The sequence below is a fragment of the Musca domestica genome, unplaced genomic scaffold, assembly GCF_030504385.1.
Source record: "Musca domestica strain aabys unplaced genomic scaffold, Musca_domestica.polishedcontigs.V.1.1 6, whole genome shotgun sequence".
Taxonomy (NCBI): Eukaryota; Metazoa; Arthropoda; class Insecta; order Diptera; family Muscidae; genus Musca; species Musca domestica.
The window spans coordinates 21,244,143-21,264,961 of NW_026712363.1; the positions used below are offsets into that span (position 1 = coordinate 21,244,143).

Sequence of the window (20,819 nt, forward strand, 5' to 3'; positions counted from 1 at the left end):
GATAGTGTGATTTCTTTAAATTTGGCTAGAAAACCACAAGTGGTTATCGTTAGAGCACTCCAGCATTTAATGTGTAAATGTGTGTCTTTTGTGTCTCATACCGTCGCTCGTTACCTGATATTGGTAGCGTAGCCCGATGTTAAGGAAGTGGACGGAAGAAGACAGCAACATCAGCAGAAATGGTTCGAAAAGTAAAGAAGCGACTTGATCGAAACCCCCGTCGCAGTGGCCGGAAAATGGCTCGTGAGCTGAACATATCACAATATTTCATTCGTCAAATATTAAAAATTAGCTCGGGGTAAAGCCATTGAAATTCCAAAAAGTGCAAGAACTTACACCGCAACAGAAGGAAAATAGACTCAAAAGAGTTAAAGAGTTGCTTCGCTTGACCGAAAGTGGTGAACTGCCGAATTTGGTTTTCTCCGTCTCCGATAAGAAAACATTCGTTGTCCAGCAGTTTGTAAACAAACAAAATGATCGTGTTTACTTGCCAAAGAGGTCAGCTGAAAATGTGCACCTTCGGTTGGCCTACAGAACACAAGCGCCGGCTATGGTGATGGTGTGGTGTGGCGCCATAACAGCCTATTGTCACTTTCGGCTCATATAAATCGACCGTGGCATCAGATTTAAAGGCCGAATAATATCGCGAAAATATTCTGGAGGGTGTATTAAAGCCTTTGGCACGCAAACATTTTTCCCGGAGACCTTGGACATTCCAACAGGACTCAGCACCATCGCACTCAGCACGCACCACCTAAGAATGGTTACAAAATGAGGTTCATCGCTTCATTTCCAGCGCAAAATGGCCACCAAAATCTCCGGATACCAATCCGTTGGACTATTGTGTCTGGGGTATTTTGGAAAGTAAAGTTGGTACTAACAAGTAAAAAAACATTAAGTTCGGCCGGGCCAAACTGTTAATACCCTCCACCTTAGGGTAAAAGAAACATTAGAAGAAATGTGGCAAAAACCATTAAAATGCCGAATATCGGGAGGTACCGTTATATGGGGGCTACACCAAAACGTGGACCTATAATTACCATACATCGCCACACGAACTAGGACCCATTATGACCCACAAATACCAATTTTTAGACATATCTGTGTAAAAAATGTGGCAAAAACCATCAAAATACCGAATATCGGGAGGTACCGTTATATGGGGGCTATACCAAATCATGGACCTATACATGCAATGTTTCGCCACCGGAGCTGGAAACCATTATGACCCACATATACTAATTTTTAGACAAATCCGTGAATAAATGTGGCAAAAAAACTAAAATACCGAATATCGGGAGGTACCTTTATATGGGGGCTATACCACAACGTGGACCTATACATGCAATGTTTCGCCACCTGAGCTAGAAACCATTATGACCCACAAATACCAATTTTTAGACAAATCCGTGAATAAATGTGGCAAAAAAACTAAAATACCGAATATCGGGAGGTATAGTTATATGGGGACTATACCAGAACGTGGACCGATATATCTCATTTTCAATACCAACCATCCTAGACAAAATGCAAATAGCTCTGCTAAATTTTGGCGCTCTACGTCAGATAATGTGGGCTGTATCGTGATCTCAACAGACAGACGGACAGACAGACAGACAGACGGACATCGTTAAATCGACTTAGAATTTTATGCTGATTATGAATATGTATATATACTATATGGGGTCTAAGACGAATATTTAAGGATGTTACAAACGGAATGACAAAGTTAATATACCCACCTTTCCAAGGTGGAGGGTATAAAAACTACTAAAGTGTCGATCACCTTAATAAAGCGCCTCGCCGGGAATGGAGAAATATTCGGGCAGCGTGTGACGGTTTCATTGGCCGTTTGAGGGCCATAATTCGTGCCAAAGGTGACCAAGTCTAAACTTATTCTAAAATTTGATGCTATTTCCGACATTATTTGCTTTCATTCAATAACAGCAAAAAATGTAAAAATTATGGCTTTTGACTTTGTTGCAGTTTTTTTTTATCTCATCCTGTATGTTTCATCCGATTTGGTGTTAAGGTCCCTCACATGTGTAATATGCACTCCACAACAATAATATTTGATACCGGACATCACATATAGCATCTGCCATATTTTAACTAGATCGGTTCAGATTTTTATATACCTTCGATATACATCTTCAGCGAATTTTACGATTTTTGTCCACCACATATGTCTAAGCCCAAACTGGATAGATTTTTTCATATTTAATCGAATTTTTACATTTGGTGAAACTTGGTCCGGTATGTATATTGTTCCAATAATAATTTTGGAATTTAATTATATAAAACTTCAACTCATTCCAACTTTAGATGAATACCTAGATTTGGTTTATATAATATTTTTGGCGACTTCAAAAAATAACGCACTTAAAAAATTTAAACTAAATCGTTTTTCCGCATGCGAATTAAGTCAGAACACAATAAATTTTACCGAGTAAAACATCATGGCAGCATCAGTTCTAACATCGTTGCCAGTAAGTAATGACAACAACATCGTGGAGACAAATAACAACAACAATACGTTATCGTAAAGCATTCACAATGTTTCTCTTTTTTATTTTGCAATTCCCAGTCTGCAATATGCTGAAGTTCTAGCACTTTTTTTCGCTTGCAATCTTTATGTGTGTTATTTGTTGTTTGTATCCATGTCGGGGATATGAGTAAGTGTGTTTGTGTGTGTGTGTGCGAATGCTTGTTGAAAAGTAATAACGTTATCCCAATTTTCCTTCGTTCGCTCGTTCATTCATTCATTCGTACAAAATAGAATTCCGTTCTGATATACGAATGACGAAAAGTATTTTCCAAATGTTTTCCGAAAGTTTATCGTCAGTGTTAGAAATGCTAAACTTTATCGTTGTCAGTCACTTGGTGATGAGGATTTTTTTCCTGGGTTCATGGTTTAGAGTTGTGTCGTTTGTTTTTGTGTTTAGAGTTTTGTTGTTTTCCATTTGATACTCTAGTTTTAAAATTCAAATTAAAAAAAACAGTATCGAGAACTAATTTTTAGGTGGAATTAAAATTAATTATATCCAAAAGTTCGGAAAGTAGAAATTAGTGACATTTTAGTTGCAAGACCATTATATATATAAAGTTAGAGCCATATTTAACTGAAGCTACAATCTTGACATTTTAGGTGAGGGTCACTCTTGGTCCGAAGGTGTCAGTAAGGCTGGATTTTTGGATGTACGTACTAGAAAGGCACAAAGAGTATTAAAAGGGACCCTTTGTATTTGAGGAACCAGTAGAGCTAGAGATCTTAAATTTGGAATGAAGGTCGCTGATGGAGTGTATGCTTGAAGTACCCAAGGGTTTTTAGAAAATCACACTATAAGTGTACGAAATTTACTAAAATGCACTACATTTGATACCACTTTGTATCCTGTGAACGGTTAAAGCTAAACATTTGAATTGTGGAATGGGAATCAAGGTTGAGTGGTACAGTCGATGTAAGGAGGTAGCTTTGGTAGTAAGTACAGGGTTGCCCATATTCGACGGAACTTTGGGCCCTTTGGGCCCATTCCAATCGACGAGGCTTGTCCGCAGGCAACATTCTTTGCGTCAATTGAATTTTGTACGGGAACAAATGCAAATCAATGCGAATAATCCGTTGTAAAGTGGACCGAGCCATGCCCAACTGCTGAGAACGGCGTTTTTGGGATGTTCTTGGGGACCTCTCAACACTGGCTCGTACGGCAGCCATATTCTCGGCCGATCGCCTTGGTGGACTTTTATATGGCCTCTTCGGATTAGAAAGAGCCTTACAAGTCGAAAATTTTTCGTATAAACGTTTAAGGGTGTTCTTAGAAGGCGCACTTCTCACATTTTTCAATGTTTTAAAAGCACATTGAGTTTTCACAATTGACTTCTTCTGTTGAATGTAAATTTCAACTATTTCAGAGCGCTCGCGTGGCGTGTATTGGTTCATGGTAAAAATCTGCTTGTACTGACGCTTCAAACGCGGTATGTTATTAAGCGATGTGACATCTCTGTCAAAAGTTATGGCGTTGCCAGATGGGTCCGTCGAAAAGGTAAATGGTACGAAAAGTAGTAAACGATACTAAATTTAGTGTAATTTGAATTTGGAAGAACGGATGGAACGGATGAAAATTGATGGAGTGTAGGATTAAGATATGGAGTGTAAGTTTTCGAAATTTGGACATATGTGCACAAAAAAGTACTAAATTGTACTAAATTTGGTACAATTTCGATTTGGGTGAACCGATGGAGCTGGAATTCTGAAATTTAGAAATAAGATTAGCACTGCATTCTGACATTTTTGTAAATTCGTACTTATGTGTACTAAATCGTATTACATTTGGTAAAATTTACATTTCGAGAGAACCAATAGAGTTGGAATTCTCAAATTTGGAAATAAGATTACTATTGCATTGTAGGACTGAGGTAGGTAGGTAGTATTGGAAATTTGTACTTATGTACACTAAAAGCTACTAAATTTGGTACAATTTGGAATTCTAAAAATTGGAAACAAGATTACAGTTGGAGTGTTGGATTGGGATCTGTAAATAATTTTGGAAATTAGTACTTATGTGTACTAAATTTGGTACAATTTGGCTATGGGTGAACCAATAGAGGTGGTGTTCTAAAAATTGGAAACAAGATTACTGTCGGAGTGTTGGGTTGGGCGGCTTTGGAAATGTGTACTATAATTGTCCGAAAAGTTTTAAGTGGTACTAAATTGCGTATTTGGGTGAAGGGATAGAGCTGAAATCCTGAAATTTGATATGAATGTTAATGTTTGTGTCTCTGGTTGAGAGAAGAAGCTAGTTTCTGGATATGTATACTATAATCGTACTAAATTTGATAATGGTGGAGATTTCATACCGATATTTTGATATTAAGGTCACTGTTGGTATCTAATATAAACGAGTAAAAAAGCTGTAAGTTAGGCCGGGCCGAACTTTGAATACCCTCCACCATTTGGAACGAATTCTGTTAAAGTCTTAAAAATTCCGAATATAACCGTTATATTGGGCACGACGACATGGACCATTGCAATATTCAAATGCGAAATTAAAAAGAATCGGTGAATAATGTAGCTAAAATCATCAAAATACCGAATATAGGGAGGTACCGTTATATGAGGGCTATACGAAGATGTGGACCTGCACAGACACTTTTCTGTCATAGGCTGTAGTATCCATTACGAACTTCAAATACCAAATTTCAAACAATTCCGATGAATAATGTCCCTAAAATAATCAAAATACGCAGATGTGGACCTGCACAGACAATTTTCTGTCTCAGGCTGCAGTATCCATTACGAACTTCAAATACCAAATTTTGAAAAACTTCCGGGGAAAAATGTCGCTAAAATCATCAAAATACCGAATATCGGGAGGTACCATCATATGGGGGCTATACCAAAACGTGTACCTTCATGGCACAAAAGTCCTGCAGACATAATATACATTTCAGTAAAATTTTATCATTTCGTTCGGAAGCTAGAATGATTTCCACAGACGGACGAACATCGCTAAATCGACATAGAATTTTATGCTGACCCCTTGTAAGGTCTAAAATGTATATTTCGAGGTGTTACAAACGGAATGACACACTTAATATAGCCTCCATACTATGTTGGTGGGTATAAAAAAGAGTTTTTGTCTTTAAAAACCTCAACGACCACTTGGTCGTGTCTGCACAATACACAAGGCGACCTCTAACAACATCATGAGCACAAGACCCTGCTTATTATCATTGTAGCAAGCACTCTACAGTATCTTTTCTGTAAGAAAATGTATTCCCAATAAGATCGAAGAAAATCTTTTCTGTATTCGGAAAATACAAAATTTGCTACTACAGGCCTAAATATATCTATATTCCAAAAGGCGGTATGTCCCTTCTTCCCAAAAATATCCCTTCTTCCATTACCCATCAGAGGAAACATTTTCTAATTTTTCCCATGATGCAATCTTTGAGTTTTCCAACTGCAAAAATACGAATTCATTTAAATTTTCTCGAATATAAATGTCCATCAATTTTTTCTTTCCTCGAAAAAATCCAGCCATCCGTTCTAACAAGACCATTGCTCTAAACCATATTTATAACTGAATAATTTATAAAATTCTCCAAAAAAAAAAACTCGAATTTTTTGGTTACACAAATGCGAACGGAAAAATAAACAAACAAGCACGCACACACGCACACATACACTTGCTGTGTGTTCTAAATAAAAAATCTTGGTATCATTGCGCTTCAAAGCCAAAATATCCTCAATTTTCTTTTTTTTTTTTTTTGGAGGAAAACAAACCAATGTAGATATGAACGAAGCAACGAGCGGACGAAATAGCGACTGCAATAACAACATCAAAAACAAGGAGATTTTCAGATATAGATGTGAAATCGCTTGCATGGCTCCGAAATGGAAAAAAACAGAACTCTATTTCCATCACCCAGATAAAAAAAAAACATCCAAAAAGATGGATGGTATAGAAGTCATGTTTAATGCAATAGTTGGTGAGATGGAGTATCAACCACAACAGCAATGGTAACAGCATCAGCAGCAACAACAACAATGGCGATAAAGTCAGTCAGTAACAACCGGAAAGGCAGTAGTTCCAACAACAACAACAATAACAGCTACAACTACAACTTGACTCATTCATTTAGTCATTCAAACTTAAACCGTTTTGAGTGCAATGCATCATTTATTCGTTTTAGCCATAACAGTTTGCAAATGTGTTTCCCTCTACCATCCCCCATCCCCTATCCATATCCCAAAAACTCTACACCATCATGCAGAGTAGTAGTTTAGTGTTGTTGCCTGGAATATATATTGCCTTTTAAGTTATTGTTGTTGCTGTAGCAGCCAACTCTTAAAGTTTTCCCCATGAAAAACAAAAAAAATTGAACCAACCGAAAAATACAATTTGCGATGTGGTTCTGTGGTTTTTTAGTCCACAAATAAAATTGCAAGATGGCAAGGGGTTGGGGAAGGGATGGGTGAAGAGGACATTTTTAAGAGGGCATTAAAAAAATAAACCTCCGGATTTGAAAGGATATGCAATGGTGATAGGCAAGTTTGGCCCTTTTAGCGTTTAGGTTTTCTTTTTTTGCCGTAAGCCAAAGTAACCAATCAATTAGAATGAATTTCCTTTTCGGTGATATACTTTTCCGATGTAGCAAAGATAAGGGAGGTTGATGCTCAACAGCAAGGGATTTCATTATTTATTTTACTATTTTCTTATCTACCCCAGAAATGAGACCAGTCCTGGATTACAAGCCACTACTATTAGAAATATATGGGTCTCGTAAAGTGTAATTTTTGAATTGGTCCAAAGCTCTCTACAAAACTTAAAAGCCCTATTGTGCTGATGATGCGATATCAAGCGATCAGATCAAATCACTGCAAATTTCAGATCATTAAGCTCGAAAGAGAAAACAAACACATAAATCATAAAACATATGATCTTCGCCTTAACAAGGCAAAACTCAAAAATTGTTTAATTTGTCAAAAATAAAAAGGAGTTTTTATACCCTACACATGGAGAAGGAAGCGGGATAGACCCATAACTGTTTTTGGGGATATTCATAGAATCGCTTTCTGAGTCGATTTATGTATGTCAGTGCGTCCGTCCATGTATTACTGTGAACAAAATGCAGGTCGCATTTATTATCCGATTGAAATGAAAATTTTCCAACCAATATTTTTTTTGGCCCAAGGACGAACCCTATTGAAATTGGTGATAATCGGACGAGATTTAGATATAGCTCTCATACATCTTCAACCGATTTCGGGTTAATTGTCCACAAATGGTCAATATATGAGCATAAGACCTGAATTTTGGTACATCCAACCGAATTCGGTCTAGAAGCAAGTACATCAAATTTGATGAAAATAGGTTCAGATATGCCTATAGTTCCCATACATATGTTTCATCCGATTTGGTGCTTAAGTCTATCACATTCGTAATATGCATTCGACAAAAATGATATTTGGTACAGGAAACCCCTACCTGAATTTTGACGTATCCGACTGAATCCAGTCTAGAAGCAATTACATTAAATTTGGCTAAAATTGGTTAAGATATAGCTATAGCTTCCATATACAGGGTGAGATTAACAAAAACCGCAACAAAACAAAACTCCATAATTTATATATTTTTTTAATTCTTTGAATGAAACCAAAAAATGTCGGAAATATCATCAAATTTTAGAATAAGTTTACTTTTGTTCGAATTGGTCACCTTTGGCACGAATTATGGCCTTCAAACGGCCAATTATACCGTCACAAGATGCCCGAATGTTGCTCTGCGGCATTTTGGCCAATTCCCGGAGAAGCGCTTGTTTGAAGTGATCGACACTTTGGTATTTTTATACCCTCCACCTTGGAAAGGAGGGTATATTAACTTTGTCATTCCGTTTGTAACATCCTTAAATATTCGTCTTAGACCCCATAAAGTATATATATTCCTAATCAGCATAAAATTCTAAGTCGATTTAACGATGTCCGTCTGTCTGTTGAAATCTCGATACAGCCCACAGCAGAGCTATTTGCATTGTGTCTAGGATGATTGGTATTGAAAATGAGATATATCGGTCCACGTTCTGGTATAGTCCCCATATAACGGTACCTCCCGATATTCGGTATTTTGATGATTTATGCCACATTTTTTCACGGATTTGTCTGGAAATTGGTATTTGTAGGTCATAACGGGTCCCTGAGCGCGTGGCAAAACATTGCATGTACAGGTCCACGTTGTGGTATAGCCCCATATAACGGTACCTGCCGGTAATTTGATGATTTTTGCAACCTTGTTTCACGGATTTGCCTGAAAATTGGCATTCGTCGGTCATAATGGGTTCCAGCTCCGGTGGCGAAACATTGCATGTATGGGTCCATGATTTTGTATAGCCCCATATAACAGTACCTCCCGATATTCGGTATTTTGATGGTTTTTGCCACATTTTTTCACTGATTTGTCTAAAAATTGGTATTTGTGGGTCATAATGGGTCCTAGTTCGTGTGGCAAAACATTGCATGTATAGGTCCACGTTGTGGTATAGCCCCATATAACGGTACCTGCCGGTAATTTGATGATTTTTGCAACCTTGTTTCACGGATTTGCCTGAAAATTGGTATTTGTTGGTCGTAATGGGTTCCAGCTTCGGCGGCGAAACATTGCATGCATGGGTCCATGATTTGATATAGCCCCAAAAAAACGGTACCTCCCGATATTCGGTATTTTGATGGGTTTTGCCACATTTCTTCTAATGTTTTTTCCCTAAGGTGGAGGGTATTAAAAGTTTGGCCCGGCCGAACTTAATGTTTTTTTTTTACTTGTTTACTGTCAAACTTGCTTTCCAAAATACTCCAGACACAATAGCCCAACGGATTGGTATCCGGAGATTTTGGTGACCACTTTGCGCTGGAAATGATGCGAGGCACCTCATTTTGTAACCATTCTTGGGTGGCGCGTGCTGAGTCCTGTTGAAATGTCCAAGGTCTGCGGCCAATATGTTTAATACACCCTCTAGAATATTTTCGCTATAATATTCGGCATTTATTCTGATGCCACGGTCGATTAATACGAGCGGAGAGCGACCATCGACTGTTATGGCGGCCCACACCATCACCATGGCTGGCGCTTGAGTTCTGGTGGTCAACCGAAGGTGTACATTTTCAACAGACCTCTTTGGCAAGTGAACACGATTATTTTGTTTATTTACAAACTTCTGTACAACGAATGATTTCTTTTTTGAGAAAACCAAATTCGGCAGTTCACCACTTTCGGCCAAGCAAAGTAACACTTTAGCTCTTTTGAGTCTATTTTCTTTCCGTTGCGGTGTAAGTTTTTGCACTTTTTGAAATTTCAATGGCTTTATCCCGAGCTTATTTTTCAATATTTCCGGAATGGAATATAACGATATGTTCAGTTCACGAGTCATATATCTTTATCCGATTTCATTTTATTTTTTTTAAATTTTGTGAAAATCTGTTCAAGTATAGCTATAGCTCTTATACATATGTTTCATCAGATTTGATCTGTAAGTCCTCAAATTCGTAATATGAACTCCACAACAGTGATATTTGGCACCTGATATCTTATAGAGCTCAGAAATACCCCTGCCAAATTGTACCGAGATCGGTTCAGATTTGGATGTAGCTCCCATGTATATATCTTTATCCAATTTCAAGTTTATTGTGCATTTTATGACTAATATCAGCCCAAATGGACTGAATTTTGTGACGTAAGTTACCATTTTGTGGAACTCGGCTCCGATATGAATTTTTAAATATAATCCATCTGGAGGTGATATCATGCACTCTATGGCAATGTGATTTGGTATAAAACGTAAAAATGCCTCTGTCAAATTTGGTGAAAATCGATTCCGAATTGGATATGCCTCCCATATATTAGTTCCCTCTGAAACCTAATTATAACTGCTCTAAAGCCTTCGTACTCATTCAGATAAAGTCAATAGTTGGTGTGATCTACTTCACATAAAATCCCAATATAAATTCTTTTGTTACGGAAGCTCTAAAATATATGCATAGTGGTGTAGGGTATCATATAGTCGGTTCTGCTCGACTTTTGACTTTTCATTGTGGGTTATCACTTGAAATATTGCTGTTATTGATTGTTTATGCTTTTAGTAGCATTTTTCCAGGAGAACAGTGAGTTTATCTCTGTAGTCTGATACACTTGTCAGGTACACTTGTTGGGGTTTAATATCGGAGGCTTATAAAAATGGTTCTATTTTTATAAAATGAAAGGGCGTGAAAATGAGTTAAGAAGCGGGGAGAGTGGTAAGAAGAGTAAAAAGGGTGATCTTGCGTAGAAAATACACATACACCGAAAAATTCGAGCAGAATTCTAGTGAGTTTTACTCTTTGAATTAAATCGAGCGAGTATTTTAGAGGCCTGCCGATTGACACATATCTTAAAATCCCAGCTTGCACCTCGCCTACAATCAATGTTTCAAGATCCCAGCTATGGACTTTAATCCTGAAATTTTTAAAATCCTTCACTGAATAACTCTGTTGTTTCAAATTGTTTTTGTTCTATTTTAAGAAACATTTTATCTAAGAAAACAGTCGTGGATCAATGAACAAATTTGCTTCCAAATACCAAATTAAATGCTCGTCTGCTGCTCCCAATGGGTCACAATTTGCCAATATTTGCACAAAAATTTTAATTGTCATGTCGCACATAACAATTTCATTTGTTCCCATTTTGGCAACTGATATTTCGTCATCTGCCATTTGCATTTGTTGGTTGCTGTGTGACTTAAAAGGTCCAAAATGCATTTCCATAGATTTTTCCTCGTTTTTTATTTGATTTCATTTTTTAAGCTTTCGACGTCGTTGCGGTCGCTGATCACCAATTTTTTTTCTTTGTGTTGGTGGGGAGGTTACTTAACAACGTTGTTCTGCTCGAATTTAGGTTAAATCAACTTTGTTTTCTCGTAATGGGCCACTGTGGACGTGCTACTTCGTTGTGTACAAAAATTTACAGAGCATTTAATAATTTATTTCGGGCATATCGTCCCCAGGATAAATAAAGATAACCTGGGCAGGGGCGATATGTATGTGTGCGTGTGTGGTTGTGGGAATGTTGATATGTATACCTGTTTTATAATTTTGAGGTACTTTGACTTTGTCGGAGTAGTAGTGAAGAGTGATTTCACTTTTTATACCTTGAAATATGTTTTTTAAAGTATTGCACATTGGAAGAGTGAAAGAGGAATTTTAGATAATTAAAAGTCAAAGTTGACCATAAATAGATCATGATAACAGCGGAAAGGTAAAGCGGCTATTATATTTCTTCCATGTTGTCAGCGCCTAAAACTGTGCTCCAAAACTGCAACGAACTTCATGCTGCTGTCATTTCTAAGCCACTTGTCCGGCAGCTGTTAAAATTATTCCAGTGACAGCTCATTATATTGTTTACAAGCGTACAAAAGCATTTTGGTGGGAAATTTCCAGCAAAAGTGTTATGCGTGATGGAATTCAAGCGTGATAGTGTGATTTCTTTATATTTGACTGGAAAACCAGAAGTGGCTATAGTTAGAGCACTCCTGCATTTAAATGTGAAAAAATCGTTTGTGTCTCCTACCATCGCTCGTTACCGTGATACTGGTAGCGTAGCCCAGCCACGTCAAGGAAGTGGACGGAAGACAACAGCAACATCGGCAGAAATGGTTCGAAAAGTAAAGAAGCGATTTGATCGAAACCCGCGTTGCAGTGACCGAAAAATGGCCATATTCCATTCGGCAAATATTGAAAAATGTGCTTGGGGTAAAGCCATTGAAATTCCCAATAGTGCAAGAACTCAAACCGCAACAGAAAGAAAATAGACTCAAAAGAGCTAAAGAGTTGCTTTGCTTGGCCGAAAGTGGTGAACTGCCGAATTTAGTTTTCTCGGATGAGAAAAAATTCGTTGTCCAGCAGTTTATAAACAAACAAAATGAACATGTTTATATGCCAAAGAGGTCAGCTGAAAATGTGCACCTCGGGTTGGCCACTAGAACTCAAGCGTCGGCCATAAATGTGAATAAATCTTTTGTGTCTCGTAGCATCGCTTGTTACCTTGATACTGGTAGCGCCCAGCGACATCCAGGAAGAAATGGTTTGAAAAGTAAAGAAGCGACTTAAACGAAACCATTCATATTGAAATATTGAAAAATGAGTTCGCGATAAAGCCATTGAAATTCCCAAAAGTACAAGAACTTACACTGCAACAGAAAGAAAATAGACTCAAAAGAGCTAAAGAGTTGCTTCGCTTGGCCGAAAGTGGTGAACTACCGAATTTGGTATTCTCCGATGAGAAAACATGATCGTGTTTACTTGCCAAAGAGGTTAGCTGAGAATGTGCATCTTCGGTTGGCCACCAGAACTCAAACGCCAAACGGCCATGGTGATGGTGTGGGCAGCCATAATAGCCGATGGTCGCTCTCCGTTCGTATTAATCGACCGTGGCATCAGAATAAATGCCGAATATTATCGCGAAAATATTTTGGAGGTTGTATTAAAGCCTTTAACAGGAGTCAGCACCATAGCACGCTCCACCCAAGAATGGTTATAAAATGAGGTTCCTCCCTTCATTTCCAGCGCACAATGGCCACCAAAATCTCCGGATTGCAATCCGTTGTGTCTGGAGTATTTTGGAAAGCAAGGTTGGCACTACAAAAAACTAAAGTGTCGATCACCTCAAAAAAGTGCTTCGCCGGGTATGGGCCGAAATACCACAGATCAACATTCGGGCAGCGTGTGACGGTTTCATTGGCCGTTTGAAGGCCATAATTCGTACCAATGGTGACCAATTCGAACAAATCTAAACTTATTCTATAATTTGATGCTGTTTCCGAAATTTTTTGCTTTCATTTAATAAAATTAAAAAAATGTAAAAATTATGGCGTTTGACTTTGTTGCAGTTTTTATACCTTACACCACATAGTGGTAAGGGTATTATGTCTTTGTGCATTTGTTTGTAACATGGAGAAGGAAACGAGATAGACCCATAGTTACTTTTGAGAACCTTCATAGAATCACTTTCTGAGTCGATTTATGCATGTCAGTCCGTCTGTCCGTCCGTCCGTCCATGTATTCTTGTGAACAAAATGCAGGTCGCATTTATTATCCGATTGAGATGAAATTTTCCAAACAATATTTTTTTGGCCCAAGAACGAACCCTATTGAATTTGGTGAGAATCGGATCAAATTTAGATATAGCTCCCATATATATCTTCATCCGATTTCGGGTTAAATGTGCACCAAATGTCCACTATCAGTCCAAATTACCTGAATTTTGGCACACCCAACCGAGTTCGGCCTAGAAGCAAGTATATCAAATTTGGAGAAAATCGGTTCAGATATAGCTATAGCTCCCATGTATATCTTTCATCCGATTTGATCTTGAAGTCCCTCACATTCCTACTATGCACTCCACAACCGTTATATTTGGTACCAGGTATTAGATGGAGCACAGAAATAGCTGTTTTAAATTTTATCGAAATCGGTTCAGATTTGGATATAGCTCCCATATATATCTTCATCCGATTTCGGGTTAATTGACCACCAAATGGCCAATATCAGCCCAAATGGCCCGAATTTTGGCATATGTGACCGAGATTAGCCTTAAAGCAAATACAACAAATTTGGAGAAAATCGGTTCAGAGACAGCTATAGCTCCCATATATATGTTTTATCCGATTTGGTGTTTAAGCCTCTCACATTCGTAATATGCACTCCACAAGAATGATATTTGGTACCAGATATAAGATACAGCCCAGAAATAGCTGTTTGTAATTTTATCGAAATCGGTTCAGATTTGGATATAGCTCCCATATATATCTTCATCCGATTTCGGGTTAATTGTGCACCAAATGGCCGATATAAGTCCAAATGGACTGAATTTTAGTACATCGGACCAAATTCAGCCTAGAAGCAAGTATATCAAATTTAGTGAAAATCGGTTCAGATATAGATATAGCAACCATATATATGTTTCATCCGATTTAGTGTTTTAGTCCCATACATTCGTAATATTCACTCCACAACCGTGATATTTGGTACCAGGTATTAGGTGGAGCACAGAAACAGCTGTTTTAAATTTTATCGAAATCGGTTCAGATTTGGCTATAGCTCCCATATATATCTTCATCCGATTTCGGGTTAATTGACCACCAAATGGCCAATATCAGCCCAAATGGCCCGAATTTTGGCACATGTGACCGAGATTAGCCTTAAAGCAAATACAACAAATTTGGAGAAAATCGGTTCAGAAACAGCTATAGCTCCCATATATATGTTTTATCCGATTTGGTGTTTAAGCTTCTCACATTCGTAATATGCACTCCACAAGAATGATATTTGGTACCAGATATAAGATACAGCCCAGAAATAGCTGTTTGTAATTTTATCGAAATCGGTTCAGATTTGGATATAGCTCCCATATATATCTTCATCCGATTTCGGGTTAAATGTGCACTAAATGGTCAATATCAGCCCAAATCACCTGAATTTTCGTACATAAGACCGAATTCAGTCTAGAAGCTAATAGGTAAAATTTGGAGAAACCCGGTTCAGAGATAGCTATAGAATTAGATAGATTTTGATTTTGTACCAAATATCTCATAGAGCTCTGAAATGCCCTGTATAAACCTTTTTACGAGAGCTCTACTAAATATGCATAGTGGTGTAGGGTATCATATAGTCGGCCCCGCCCGACTTTTGAGCTTTCCTTACTGGTTTTTATCTCATCCTGTATCTTTAAAATGACAAGATATATAAATTGACTTTTAGAAAAACCAGGCTACCCTGAGCTCTCTATTGAGTTCTTTGCATATGCCATGAATTTTATGGTTTTTATAATGAAAAAGATCCATCATCCATAGATATTTGCATTCTGAGCCAAGGTGAGTCTTGTTGGTAAAATAAATATTCATCCTAGACCAACATAGCGACACTAATTTCCCGTTTTATAAAGTTTGTATGTGAGCATGAATTCATATATATTTTCCTGCTATTCACCATACGAATAATTTCGCCAACATTTCTTGTGAAATCAAATTTCGTTTATAATTTTTGTGAGTTGCTATGTCAAGCAGAACGATGCTGCAATTGGCGTTTGTGCTGGTTATTTTTTCATCACTTTTTCTTTGGAACTTGAAAAAATCTACAGAAATTGCATCTTTTCTCTGTTCCTCTTTATGCTGGCAAAAAAAATATTCCAATTAAGAGCGTTGTTACATTAGTTCATTTATGGACTTATTTTCCAACGTTTTGTTATTTGAATTCTGAGCTGACCCATTTGAGGTTTTCACATTACGGTTAATTGCCTGGTCGAGTTGACCTGGTTGTGGGTCGGTCGGTCAGCACGTTTGGTTGTTTTGTCTGTTAAACAATTTGTTTTTTGCGTTCCCCATATTTTATATAGAGTGTAGTGAAAATTGTTTTTTGTAACCAGGACGTCTTTTTATAAACTAATGGAGCGGAATAATGTGATCTCTGGGGATCCTCGGATTCCCCGCGGACAAAAAAAAAAAAAACGAAATTAAAATTAAAGAGGCAAAAAATAATAAAGTAACGGTGCAGGGCCTGAATAACCCATACCGACGGTAGTTTGTGATCCAGCCACGAGTCACACTTCGACGTTATTTGACGATCGTGAGCGAAATTCTCGCGTAGATATGTGTGCCTTGGCATCTGGGCGAAAAAGGAAAGAGCTTCACACCTTCAGATGCTCTGGGGCAACATTCCCAACATTGAAAAGGTGAACCAAAAACATTATAGGGGCGAAATGCACTACACATTGATCTAGCGTAGATATGTGTGCCTTAGCATCTGTGGTCGAAGGTATTGCTACAAGTACACAGCCCTTGGTCAACAATATAGGCAAGGAGTCTGGGAAACTCCAGGGAAGCCTACGCTCGACAGCGCCTTCAATGACTGGTAGCGCCTCAGACTCAGAAGAATAGAAGAAAATGTCTAAGAATATTCCCTGGAGACGGGGAAGAGGATCAGGTCTATTGAGGGGCAGAGCATTACAAAGTCGGCAAAAAATGAAAGAGCTTCACACCATCAGATGCTCTGGGATAAACCCAGTCAAGGACCTCGAAATGGAGATTGTCAAAGGCATCTTTCGACCGAGGGGGACGAACATATTCCCAACATTGGAAATGTGAACCTGGCCATGAAATAGACTGTTAAGCCTGGGGATTCTGAGAAGAAATACCGGAACCGGCAGAAGAGGAAGCGGACCGAGGAAATGGGTAAAAAAAAAAAACCATATAATGCCAAAAATATTATAGGGACGAAGTGCACTACGCATTGATCGGTACCAATAAAGGTTCCAGCAATTTACCCAAAGAAAACCTAGAAACCGTAGAGGAAATGGTCAACAATAAAATTTTTGACTACATATTGGAAGGCGGTATGTTCTGCAAAATGTTCTTTAAACTTGCCGCACATGCAAAAATTGCCGCCCTAAATTGAATTATCGGTAAGATAAAATCTCTTTGAAGGAACTTGGCTTCAACTTAGAAACGGAGCGTATGCTCGAATCTTTGCCACACAAAATAAGACTTTGGGCGTGAAGAGATGGGACATCTTTCACAGAGAGGAGGAAGGAGACGGCATTAAAATGTAAGTAAAACAATTTAAAAAGCAGCAGTCGGCTTTGCCGATAGTATTTACCCTCAGCCCTCTATGGAGTAGTTTCCGAATGATTGGGCCAATATTGTCCATTTCGTATTGAGATGTACTAGACATGGTATGGCATCGGATGTTAAATTTGCGTTTTTTTGGGCTTCATGGATATTAAATATTTTGATCCATTGTGGGTGAGGTATCAGAAGGAGTGGGCCGATATTTCCCATCTTCACAGCAGATCTTGTGTTAGTAGAAATAATGGGATGTGTGAAATATTAAGGAAACCGGATGCTTATTTCTGATTTTATAATCGTTATGGTTATTTAAAATGTTGACCTTTTGTGGGGGAGGTACTTTATGGAATGGACAGATATTGTACATTTTCGCACTTGATGCAAATCGTAGGATTTGCAAAGTTGCAGGACAATGGGATGACCCTTTTTCTCTCTCTCTCTGCAGTAAATATTTTCTTTGAAAATTTCGATCTTTCATGGGGGAGATACGAGAAAGAGTGGACCGATACTACGCATCTGAGAACTCGATTAAAGTTTGATAATAATATTGCGATGTATCAATTGTGGGCCAAATCGGATACTCCCTTCGAAAGTTATCGTGCGCACCAGCCAGACAGACGGACGGACAACACTAGATCGACTCCAAATGTCCTAAAACGGATTTTGTCCAATGAGACCAGGGGTCTAAAACCATTATTTTGGTGAGGCACATTTTATGGTGTACAGGGTTGCCCATATTCGACGGACCCATGTTTTGTTATGCGACTTGTGTGCGGTGGAGCGCCGTCTTGTTGAAACCAGAACTGCCTCATACGCCTTCGACGTATAATTGGCATCACAAAATTGGTCATCATGTCGCGATAACGCTCCTGATTGATAGTAACAGCATGGTCATTTTCACTGACGCTTCAAACGCGGTATGTCATTAAGCGATGTGACATCTCTGTCAAAAGTTATGGCGCTGCCAGATGGGTCCGTCGAATATGGGCAACCCTGTATCAAATGATATATACCCTCTCTAGCCATATGGCTGAGGGTATAAGTCAGGTAGTTGTTACTTTGAGAGCTATAGAAAATATAAACACACAAAATATTCCAAGTACAGGAAAATGGGATTCCAAGTGGTTCTATTAACAGCAGCTGAAAATTGTGTTGTAGCCAATGACAATGAAAAGCTCTGGCTTCAAGGTTTAATACTTCTTAGTTTTCAAGGCTTAATACTTCTTAGGTTTAATACTTCTTAGTTAGTTTTGGTTCAAAATTTTACTTATTTCCCTAACAATAATTTCCATAACCAACTACCAAACCCTCTTTTAAAATGCTTATTAAAATTTAAAATCATTTACGAAATTCTGCTTTCGGACTTACCATCACACCACAATGTGGCAGATATACATGCATCAATTTCAGGACATTTATATTCACAGTCTGACTCTTTTGGATAGAATCCAAAATCACTTAGCGTATCATTGCCACTGGTGCCTGTTGTGGTAATCACACCACCACCAGTGCCGGTGCCTCCTGACGAACCACCAGCACCACCACTGCCGCCCACAGTACTGGTGGTTGTTGTATTGCTTTGCAAATCAAATTGTTGTAATAATGCATTTTTCGTACGATAAATCTCCAGCCAAGTGAAGGCAATATCTCCGGGTTCCTTTAATATGGGCTCCAATACCAAACTGACCGGCCTGCAAAAGAATACAAGAAATGAATAATTATTCAGGCACATGGATTGCAATGGGCAATAACAAAAAAATTGGGCAAAGTCTAATGGAAACTCAAAAAAAAAAGGAAATATAATCAATTTTCCAAAAATATTTCATTTGAATCATATTTAATAATAACACAAGGCATCACAATCAATTTGTTTGGGAGGGTCCGTATTCACAACTACTTTGGAAATATTGTAATAACATTTCCAATTTATATTGGTTGTGGGTAGGTTGCCTCATACAACCCCCCATTGCAACATGTACCAGTGCTTTGTATGAAGAATTTGCACTTTGATTCTTGCTGTTGCTGAATTGAATTTTCATTGGAAAATATTATTTTTGTGTACCGAGAAATCTTTTTTAATAAGAATATTCCAAGCTTTTTTCTTTTTAATTTAATTTTTTTTGCAGCAAATGAAAATTCATTCCTTTGAAAATTTGAATTGGATAAAATTGTGATTTTATGTTATGTTATGGTTGGGGATGTTATTCGATGCTTGATTACATCAAAGATTTATTTAAATTTAATTTTTTTGTTTTATAATTTTTCAAAGAGTCGATGGATGGAATACCCCTTAAGGTCATTTTTTGAATTATATTGGAGTCATGTGTAAAATGATGTTTTCTCATTTTGTATTTAGAATTTTAATGCATACTTTTAGGGGTTTTTAATTTTCAAACTTAAGATAAATTCTATACAATATAAACCAGTGAGGAAAGGTTCAAAGTCGGGCGGGCCGACTGTGTGATACCCTACACCCCTATGCATATTTAGTACAGCTCCCGAAACAAAAAAAAATCTTTATTTTGGGAATTTATGTGAGGTAGATCACTTCGATAAGCATTATATTAAAAAAAGGTTGAATAAAAAAAAATTTATCCATTTTGGTCTGATATTACACATATGGTAAATCGAAACTACATAAAAACCTGAACAGATCTCTAAATAGAGGTATTTTTGAGCTGAATCTGATATCCGGAATGAAATATAACTGTTGTGGAGTGCATATTTCGCATGTGAGGGACTTAAAACCCAAATCGGATGAAACATATACAGGGAGAGATGAAAAAACTGCAACCAATTTCAGACTGCTGTCATTTCTAAGCCACTCGTCCGACAGCTTTTAAAATTATATATTGTTTACAAGCATACAGAAGCATTATCGTGATAATTTTCCAGAAAAAAGTTAATCGTGATGGAATTCAAGCGTGGTAGTGTTATTTCTTTATATTTGGCTGGAAAACCACAAGTGGCTATCGTTAAAGCACTCCAGTATTTAAATGTGAATAAATCTTTGTGTCTCGTACCATCGCTCGTTGCCGTGATACTGGTAGTGGACGGGAGAAAACAGCATCAACATCAGCAGAAATGGTTTGAAAAGTAAAGAAGCGACTTGATCGAAACCCGCGTCGCAGTGGCAAAAAAATGGCTCGTGAGCTGAACATATCGCAATATTTCATTCGGCAAATATATAAGCTCGGCGTATAGCCATTGACATTCCAAAAAGTGCAGGAATTTACACCGCAACAGAAAGAAAATAGACTCAAAATAGCTAAAGAGTTGCTACGCTTGACCGAAAGTGGTGAACTACTGAATTTGGTTTTCTCCGAGAGACAACATTCGTTGTCCAACAGTTTGTAAACAAACAAAATGATCGTGTTTACTTGCCAAAGAGGTCAGCTGAAAATGTGCACCCTCGGTTGGCCATCAGAACTCAAGCGCCGAGCATGGTGATGGTGTATGCTCCATAACAGCCTATGGTCACTCTCCGCTCGTATTAATCAACCGTGGCATCAGAATAAATGCCGAATATTGTCGCGAAAATATTCTGGAGGGTGTATTAAAGCCTTGGGCACCTTGGACATTCTCAGCAGCATCGCACTCAGCCGTGCTACCCAAGAATGGTTACAAAATGAGGTTCCTCGTTTCATTTCCAGCGCACAATGGACACCAAAATA

At 38.0% G+C, this 20,819-nt stretch overlaps 1 protein-coding gene across 1 annotated transcript in view; it reads right to left on the minus strand.

Moving 5' to 3' along the window:
* Nucleotides 1–20,819, minus strand: part of LOC101900285 (uncharacterized) — a 510,960-nt gene that overhangs the window by 22,747 nt on the left and 467,394 nt on the right. Inside the window, exon 14 of the mRNA XM_059129113.1 lies at nt 18,514–18,836. Within this exon, the coding sequence (XP_058985096.1) occupies nt 18,514–18,836 (323 nt within the window). The remainder of the gene's footprint in view (nt 1–18,513; nt 18,837–20,819) is intronic.